This window comes from Tupaia chinensis, unplaced genomic scaffold (genome assembly GCF_000334495.1).
Source record: "Tupaia chinensis unplaced genomic scaffold, TupChi_1.0 Scaffold000273_1, whole genome shotgun sequence".
NCBI lineage: Eukaryota > Metazoa > Chordata > Mammalia > Scandentia > Tupaiidae > Tupaia > Tupaia belangeri.
The window spans coordinates 2500397-2509408 of NW_006159755.1; the positions used below are offsets into that span (position 1 = coordinate 2500397).

A 9012-nucleotide genomic window follows, 5' to 3' on the forward strand; every position below is an offset into this window, starting at 1 on the left:
GCCGTGACCCCCCCCCAGCGCCCACATGCAGGCGGTAGCCGCGGTTGCAGTGGCAGTTGTAGGATCCGCCGGTGTTCATGCAGATACCCCTCCCTGGGCCGCATGGTTCGGTCTCGCATTCGTTCACGTCTGGGAAGGAGGAGCGGGCCAAGAGACGTCAAAGGGATGTCGCGAGCAGGCCAGTCCCCTGGGCCACCCACTCGCGCTCCCGCCAGGCGCTCACCCACGCAGTAGCGGTGCTGCGGATGCGACCGGTAGCCTGGGTTGCAGTGGCAGGAGTAGTCCGAGGGGCCAGGGACGCACTCTCCGTGGCCACAGATGTTCTGGTTCAGTCGACACTCATCCGTCTCTGCGGTCACGCGTGGGTCAGGAGGCAGAGCGGGGAACGCTCACCTTCTGCCATACCCCAAAATGATCCAGACAACCCAGCCCTATTGCTCCAGGTATCTGAGCCCATTCACACCCAACCTCAAGGATCCTGCACTCCCAAACCACAACCCTAGGATTTCTTATGCTTCCATCCCAGATAACCCCAATATCATGATTTCAGGTATTCTCAAACCAAAACCCCAGGTTCCTGACATTCCTATCATCCCAACCCCAGGACCCTTGATCCTTCATCTCCACTCTGAGATCCTGACTCCATTCACCTCATACCACATTCCCTCCAGGCCTTCAGTCATTCCAACACCCCTCCCAAGGATCTCTGAAACTCCATTCTCCCCAGTCACCTCAACACCTTAACCGCCTTAACCCCTGTAGTCTGTCACACCGATATCTTCTTCCCGTTGCTCCAGGAACCTGGGCCCCCATTCCAGGATGGCTATTTACCTCACCCTCCCAAGGCAGGCAAGAGCTGGTTTCCTGGGGGTCTTAACTTGTGCCACGACAGTACCCAGGTGTGCAGATGCAGGAACCCCCTTCCGCTTTGTCACCAAGCCCAGCTCTCCTCGCCCCTGACCATGCAACCTGGGCCACGATGCTGAACTCTACTCTGTCCGAATCCCGCACAGCCAGGGGCCTTCTGCAGGCTGTTCTCATTGCCTCCAGGACCCTTCCCTTGGCTTCCTTAACACCTCTTCCCGTGAGACGCGTCCCAGGTGCCTCACTCTCTATATTTCCACAGACCAGGGCAGTCACCTTTCCCCTGGGCCCTCATGCCCGGAGCTCATCTAGGCTCAGGATTTCAGTCGGGATGACAACTCTCTTGTGGTTTTGGAGCCCACACAGATGTGGGTTTGAGTCTGGCTCTGTGTGACCTGGGGGAAGATACTGAGCCTCTGAGCCTCAGTGTCCTCATCTGGAAGATGAGGCTAACAATGCCTACTTCGGAGAGAATGAGAAGGTTAAATGATAGTTTGTAACGAAGTTCTTTAGATGGTGCCTGGCACAGATTGCTCAGCTGGTGCTAGCAATTATTATGATGCCCAAACCCATGCAGACACTTCCCGTCAAATCCAAGTCTCTTGACAAGGCTGGGTGTCCCTGGCTTCCCCCAGCTTAGAAACACTGATCTCATCTGTGTGTGGCTTCTCCGCTCCCCACCAGTGTCCCCCACACTTCCACGTGTTTGCCCAAACTCAATTTCCCCTGGAATGTCCTTTTCCTCATCCTGCATGCCCATCTCTCCTCTGCTTTGCCACTCTTCAATTTCTGACAGTCTTTAAAACCGTGCTCAGAGGGCTAGCAGGGGCCATGGTGGTTAAGGTGCCGGACTCCCACATGGCTGATCGTGGTTTGAGTCCCGGACCTGGTGACTTGCTTTCTCACTTTCTCTTTCTCTTTCTTTATCTTTCTCTGATCAAATTAAAAATAATAGTAACAAATAAAACTTTAAAAAAAATCTCTGCTCAGAAACCCTTCTCTCACTGCAGGCCCCGTACATTATCACAACCCCCAGACATTTTTCTTCTCTTATTTTTTTCATAGCATTTATGAGACATCCTAGATTTTTTTTTTTTTTTTTTTGGAGAGGTTTTTGCTATAGGGTGTGTGTGCTCACCAGAAAGACAGAGAGAAACAAAGAGACAGAAAGTGAAAATCCCCCCCCCAGGGGGGATGGCCACACTGAAATCCCTTCTCCTCCATTCCCCTCACCAGATCTTGGACACACACACACGTGCCAGGCGTGAGTTTAAGCCACTGGGCCCAGACTCGAACCGTGGTCAACTACATGGGAGTCCAGCGACATAGCTATTATGCCAACTACTGATCCCGTAGACATTATTAGATTTTTACTTATTGCTATGTTTGTTGTCTATTTACTCTGCAAAGTCAGGATATTCTTGTCTACTTTTGTTCACTGCAGTATCTGCAGCACCCCCACAATGCCTGGCACATGTCAAATAAAGATTTGATAAATGAGTGAATGCTCAGGCATCAGGATGTGCTAACCACTGTACTACCTGGGTCATTTGAGGGCAGGGTGGGATCTGTGCTCACAGTGGGGCTTCCCAGAGTGTTAGCCTGTTAGGACTAAGGAATGACGAGCCTGGAAAGGAAGGAGAAAGACCACTGGTGGCGAGGCCTGTGTGGGGCATGGTCCTGCTGGCAGATCTTACCTGTGACCTGAGTGGGGGCGATCTCTACAGCACTGCGAGAAGGGGGCAGGTCAGGCAGGAATCGGTGCACAGTAGGCGGTGAGGGGCGAGAGATCAGCTCTGCAGGCAGCAGCGCACACCCATCAGAAGGCAAGGAGGAGGGCCCGTGAGCCGTCAGCTGGGCACTCTCACCCAGTTTCACCTCCCGCAGTACCGAAGCTGTGAACTACCCCGCCCCCTGCCCAGTGACTTAGCCTCTGAGGACTAGCCCTCGCCTCGCAGTGCCCAGCTCACCGGGGTAAGGCCGGGCAGGAGGAGTGGTGGCAGTTGGGTGACTCTGCTGCACTGACTGCTCCTCGCTCACTGGCTGCGGATGACAGCAGCATGAGCACTCCACCCCTCCCCGTGTGTTTCCCCTGCCTCCCCGCCTCTCCCATGTGGGCTCTCATACTCACTGAGTCCGTAGTCACCCCTAAAAGGGAAGAAGATGGGTCCGTTAAGTGTTGGGATGGGGAAGGGAGTTAGGTCTGGGATCGGCATCTGGGAATTAGGGTCCCTAAGAGATCAACAATCGCATCTGTGGATTAGGGAGGGGTTGGATCCTGATCAGGATGTTTGTACAGTGGTCAGGGAACCAGGTCTGGGAAGCAAGGTCTTTGGGTTACAGATTAACGTTTAGGAATTTATAGCTCAAGGTCAAACTTCTAGGTCAGAGGGTCAAGCCTGGGGATCAGAGGGTCATGTCTGGCTGGGTCAGGGATTAGGAGTTGGGTGGTTAGACTGTAAGGTCAGATCTGTAGATCAGGAGTCCAGGGATCAGACCTAGGGGTCCAGCATGGGTCAGGGAACAGAAGGAATCAAATCAGACCTCTCTCTTCCCCTGTGTCTTCAGCTGGTGGCGCCCGGCTGGGGCTCTCAGGGAGCTGCTGGGGCTTGGGTGGCCCATCAGGGTGCAGGAAAAGAGAAAAATCACTTTCGCCCTGAATGGTGAGTGTCTGGTGGGAAGTGAGGATGTGGTACCCCTTCCCAGCTGGGCAGATTTCCTTGAAGGCAGCTATAGTCAAGACAGTGGACACGGACGTGAGCGTTTCCTGGACAGATAGCCCCAGCTGCTTTCCGGACAGATAGCACCCCAGGTTTCCAGGTCCCTGCCTCACCTGTGCCATCTGCCGGGCAGCGCTGACACCGGGCACCCCAGGCCTTGCCGACACTGCAGCAGCAGAGCTGGCGGGTGAGGCGTGTGGTCAGGGGGTGCTGGCACTGGTGCTCGGGGCTCACCAGGCGAAAACACAGGCTTTTCTCTTCCGGCTTGTCTGCTGCGGGAGCAGTTGGGAAGTGGGCATCTGGGCCTCCCTCTTCCCACCTGCCCCAGGCTTTGTCTCTGGCCCAGAAAACCCTTGATGCGCATGTGGCTTCTGACCTCACAGGACCCTGGTCTCATGTGACCCCTGAAACCTATGTGACTGCTAACCCCTGATTCTAGCTGCTCTGAGCTTCAACCCTCCTACCCATCAAGCCCTATTGACCCTGGCTTCATGTAATTACTGACACATGACCTCTAATCCCAATCTCATGTGACCTCTGACCTCCCTAATCCCTATTCTGCCCTGCTCTGGGTCTAGTTCCTCCTTCAGTCAAACCTTGACCCCATTTTGATCTCTTGTGACCTCTGATCCTTGCTGCTTGGAGTCATACCCCTTCCACCCATGCCTTGTGACCTCCCGGGAACAAGCACACCCCAGCCTCACCAATGCACTGTGTACGGGAGGGGCCCAAGCTATGGCCAGGTGGGCAGACACAGCGATAGGAGCCAGGGTTGTTGAGGCAGTCTCCATGACGACACATGCCTGGCATCGCGCACTCGTTGATGTCTACGATAAGTAGAGGTTTGGTCCCTCTAGCATGGGGCCACAGGGTGATAGCAAGCTGCTCGAAACTCTCGGGGTCCTGGCCCAACCCCACCGGCCCCCTCGTCCACTTTGGGACCTCCTCCAGTGATCCTCCCGCCCACAGTCCCCTGGCTGGCCATACCTTGGCAGTGGGTACTGTTGAGCCTCTTGTAGCCCTGAGGGCAGTCGGCTCCCACCTCCCCACGTACGGGCCCTGGCTTCTGCACCCCTGTGTCTGCAGAGAGAGGAGAGCATGGGGACACGGGGGACACGACACACTAGGAGCCTGTCAAGAGGGAAGGAGAGGGAGGGGCTGAGCAGGATGTACAGAGGAATCTGGTGGGTACTGGGTTGGGGACCCCCAGGGCTGGTGTGGGCCCACTTGTGGGGGACACCCCGAGCCCAGGCACTCACACTGCAGCTGGGGACACTTGTGGCACTTGCTCTGGCCCCAGGCAGCACCAATACTCCCGCAGCAGTCTTCCTGCTTGGTGAGGCCAGGGAGGGGGTTGCTGCCACACTGAGGGGAGAAGAGGGGTTACAGAGTAGTCATCCCACTCACTCCCCCCCCTTTCCTCTCCACCCCCTCCTCTCCCTTCCCTCTCTCGTCCCCCAGCCTGCACATCCCCAGTTTTTAAGCCATCCGGAGTTGTGATAGGGCAACCCTGAAAGACCCAAGGGTGGGTACCCTCCAGAATATGGATTCACTCACAGGCTGCTTGGGCAGCGTGTCCTGGAAGCAGCGGCCCAGGGGCTTCTGGGTAGGTGGTGGGGGGTGGGGAGGTTTGGGGTGCGGCAGAAGGTGCTGGGAGGGGGCTGGGCCCTCGGCATTAGGCCCTTCGATGCGGTGCACCTGGACTGAAGCCTCTGGCGGGTGGTGGACCCGCACGTTCACCACGGGGGGCGGGGCCTGCACTGGGGGCGGGGCGCGGTGGCCTCAGGGTTGCCCGCACTGCGAGTCGCCAACTGAGCTCCTCCAAGGCTGGCCTCTGTTCCGTGCAGCCACCCTAGGGCCCACCCATCGGGCTTCCCAGGTTTGCCCATCGCTTGTTACCTTCCGCTGAGATCTGTCCTGGCCCCAGGGGCACCAGGAAAGCCGCATGCTGGGCTGGGGGGCCCTCCCCGGGCCCGGGAGGGTCGGCGATCACCTGGACAGCATAGATGGCGTGCTTGCTGGCCACAGACTCGCCCTCTGGAGCCAGTGGCGGCAGTGCGCCTGTGGACAGGGCGCTGGCCCGACCTAGCCCTGGGCCTGAGCCTCCGGCGCCTCCAGCGGCTCCTCCAGCAGGCACCTGGCAGAAGCGCCCCGTGAAGTCCGGGGGACACAGGCACTGGTTTCGGGAGGAGCACTGGCCGCCGTTCATGCAGGGCAGAGGGCACACCACTGTGGAGGGGAGATGGATCAGGGCCTGGCGACCCCGCCCTCAGCCCCCAGAGCCAGTCCCTCACCCACATCCTGTCTCCTCCCTGCTTCCTTGCCACCCACTAGCTCTGTCCTCCCTGGGAAGCTGGTTTTCCTAACACATCCCACGTGGAAAATGTCCTCTCCGCCTCTCCAGGTCCCCCAACATCCTCATTCTCATGTTGAGTTCTGAGTCGTGCATCTCGACTTCAATCCTGGGCAGGCCACGTGCAGTGAGCAACCGACTTCCCCCGCCTGTGCCTCAGTGTCCCCATCTGTAAGGATGCTGCATCCATGCAATGAGCTGATGCCTGCACGGACACTTGGCGTGGTGCCTGCTACACGCAGGGTGCCTAATAAATAAGCTGTAACAAATGACGATGATCGTGATGGAACAGCCTCTCCCTCCTCTGGCTTTCTGCTTCGGCCTTTTCTGGGTATCTGATCTCTCCCTGGAGCCTCCTCTTCTCCACTAAACTCTCCCCCTCATTCGGGCCTCAGCCATATCTTCACTCTCCCCCTCTCTCCCTCCCTGTGCCTTCCCATCCCAAGGTCCGCACCTCGCCACTGCCAATCACGTCCACACGTCTAGAGACAGCCACAGCCCCCAACCACTCTGGACCTCTCGTGGGCACCTCCCCCCACAGGGCACTGTCAGAACTCAGCCTCTGCCGCCCCATCTCCTCTTGACCTGGGATCACCACTGGGAAACCCCAGCCTGCCCACTCATCCAGAACTGAGCCTTGAGGCCCCATCCCTCTCACTCCGGCCCCACCCAGTGACAGCCTTCATGATGTCCCATGAATCCACTGCCCCTCCTCCCCACGGCCTCTACCCCTCCCCTGGCTGGGCCTTGTTGCCCAGACCCTTGCTGGCCTCCTGACTCTCCCAGCTTTCCGAGAGAGGCTTGCCTGAGGCAAAGCTCGGGCTGGTCATGCCCCTGCTGGCCAATGCCTCTGAGCCTGGACAGCCAAGGCCCTCCGCAGCTCAGACCCTCTTTCAGGCCATTCCCCTGCTCTCCATGTGCACCCCACACCCCAGGACTCAGCTCCCTCCTGTGAGCCTTCTGCCTCTGGTTTAGCTCATGACATTCCCTCCACCTCAGAGCCCTGTTCCCCTGCCTCTATACAGCCGAGACACAGCTCCTCCCAGAAGGAAGCCTCTCCTCGTATCTCACCTTCCCTGTTCCCTCTGCTAAATTATCGGCCTCTGCTCCAGCTCTGCCTGGCACGCTTGGTTATATTCATGTCTGTTTTTCCCACTATAAAAGGTACTTTGAAGGGCAGGGCCAGCTTGGCCTTAGTTCTGGGTCCCAGAAGAAGGAGGAATGAATGAAGTGACTGCTGAGAGAGGATAGGACCTCTGTCTGTTTCTCTGTCACATACATCCAACGTGCGCATCCAGTCTTGGGGCCAGGAGCTCACGTGCCAGACCCACCCCCTCTCCTGCCTGCCCCATGGCTGCCTTCACTTCCCAGGGTAGAAAGGTTGGGGTGATGCATCCTTAGACACCCCAACCAGACCCCCCACCCAGGCCCGGCCTACACTCTATCAATGAGGTCCCCAAGAGGCCTCATCTATGGCCATGAAGGTCAAGATGAAAGAGATGGAAGCAGCCCAGTCCAGCTCAGCTCATTCTGCCAGGCCTCATGGGGCCAGGCCTCACAGGACAGAAGGGGTGTGTCCTGGGCTGGGGGAGGCAGGATCCTCTCCTTCCTGCCTCCCAGTGAGTCACCCATAGCGGTGAGAGTGACCTCCCAGTGACACCCGCCCACTGTGGCCTGGGCGCTGAGCCTGGGGGATGTGGGCAGCATGGATGGAGACAGCAGCCTGGGTAAGCTGGCCAGGGGGCCTGGGAGGCTGGGCACACACAGACTCACATGCAGTCATCTCACACACACAAACACACGCACAGACTCATTCTGACACCAACACATGCTCACGTAAATACCCCCATACACTCCCAAACAGTGACTGGTGACACACACCCAAGACAACAACTCTGAGACATGCACTTAATCATGTCCGCCTCTGCAAAGTCTATGCATGCCCCCCCCACACAGAGGCCATGCACACACACGTACACATGCACGCACGCACATGTGCACATGCATGCACGCACACCATCTCGAGAAGACCTGGAACCATGTGAGTGGGTTCCTCAGGTCTGTGAGTCGTGTGTGGATATAGGAATGTGTAAAAGGGGCTGTTTTGCTGGTGCCATCCTGGGCTCAGCCTAATTACCCTGTCCAGGAGGGTAATTACTGCTGGGACACCTCCCCCAGCCTGGCCCATAGGGCCCTGGGGCTGATCCCCAGGCCTGGCACTCTGAAGAGAGATGCTGGGGAGGGGGCAGGCTCCAGGTTGAATTGGGAGGTCATAAGGGCTTGGAGCAGGGGCAGGGATAGACTCTGAGGGCCTTTGAGGCAGAGCAGTTGAGAGCTTAGGGGAGACACAGAAAAGGAGAGACTTAGGACCCAACCAGTCCTGCACTCTATCAATACTTATTAGGCCTCGATACCCCCCACACACACTTAGAACCCTCATTCCAGGCCCTGACCTTAACTCCTCCTCCCGGAGAAAGCAGGTGTCTACCTCTGGCGGGCCCTACCTTAGACGTTTTAAGAAGGCTTTTCCTGTTTCTTCCAGCAAGTTTGTTTCTTGGGGAAATATTTAACTCTTCTCTGAGAATTCCTGCCCCTCACTCACATCCTTCAAAACCCTCATTTGCTCCGTTTTCAGAACACATCACCTCAGAAGCAACTGAAATTAAGCTTAGCTCCAACCTCTGCTAAACCCGAAGCTTTAAAGTCCAGGCCTCCATGGAGTCCCCAAATTCTGGCCCCCAGAAAGCCAACCCTCCAAGCCCCCTGATGACCTTGCGGTCCTAGGCCCCCAGATCAATGCTGTCTGTCCTCCCAGCCGCACATGCTTAAGACTCCACTACGGTTCCTGCCCTGTGCTGGTGCCTGTCTCTCCCTGCTCCCCCCAGCCCCTGCCCTTGGCCCTCACCCACGCGGAAGCCGGAGCCCGTGAGCGTGTCGGTGCTGTGGCCGTTCTCTCCGATGAGCGTCATGTTGGAGCCCTGCTGACAACTGTCCCGACACTGGCCCTTGAGACAGGTCCGCTTGCAGATCACCGGCGCAAAGACCACCTTGAAGCGCTCGCGGGCCAGCGCCCCG

At 57.6% G+C, this 9012-nt stretch overlaps 1 protein-coding gene across 1 annotated transcript in view; it reads right to left on the reverse strand.

Annotated features, from left to right (window-relative positions):
- The window catches only part of LTBP3 (latent transforming growth factor beta binding protein 3), a 17861-nt gene extending 8875 nt beyond the window's left edge, over nucleotides 1–8986 (reverse strand). The window contains exons 1-13 of the mRNA XM_006149943.3: nucleotides 8843–8986; nucleotides 5484–5813; nucleotides 5142–5344; nucleotides 4844–4949; nucleotides 4572–4664; nucleotides 4289–4411; nucleotides 3698–3856; nucleotides 3409–3594; nucleotides 2996–3012; nucleotides 2835–2907; nucleotides 2562–2660; nucleotides 224–349; nucleotides 26–129 (exon numbers count right to left, since the gene is read on the reverse strand). Coding sequence (XP_006150005.1) covers nucleotides 26–129; nucleotides 224–349; nucleotides 2562–2660; nucleotides 2835–2907; nucleotides 2996–3012; nucleotides 3409–3594; nucleotides 3698–3856; nucleotides 4289–4411; nucleotides 4572–4664; nucleotides 4844–4949; nucleotides 5142–5344; nucleotides 5484–5813; nucleotides 8843–8906 — 1683 coding nt within the window. The 5' untranslated portion in view covers nucleotides 8907–8986. The remainder of the gene's footprint in view (nucleotides 1–25; nucleotides 130–223; nucleotides 350–2561; nucleotides 2661–2834; nucleotides 2908–2995; nucleotides 3013–3408; nucleotides 3595–3697; nucleotides 3857–4288; nucleotides 4412–4571; nucleotides 4665–4843; nucleotides 4950–5141; nucleotides 5345–5483; nucleotides 5814–8842) is intronic.
- Between the last annotated feature and the right edge of the window lie 26 nt (nucleotides 8987–9012).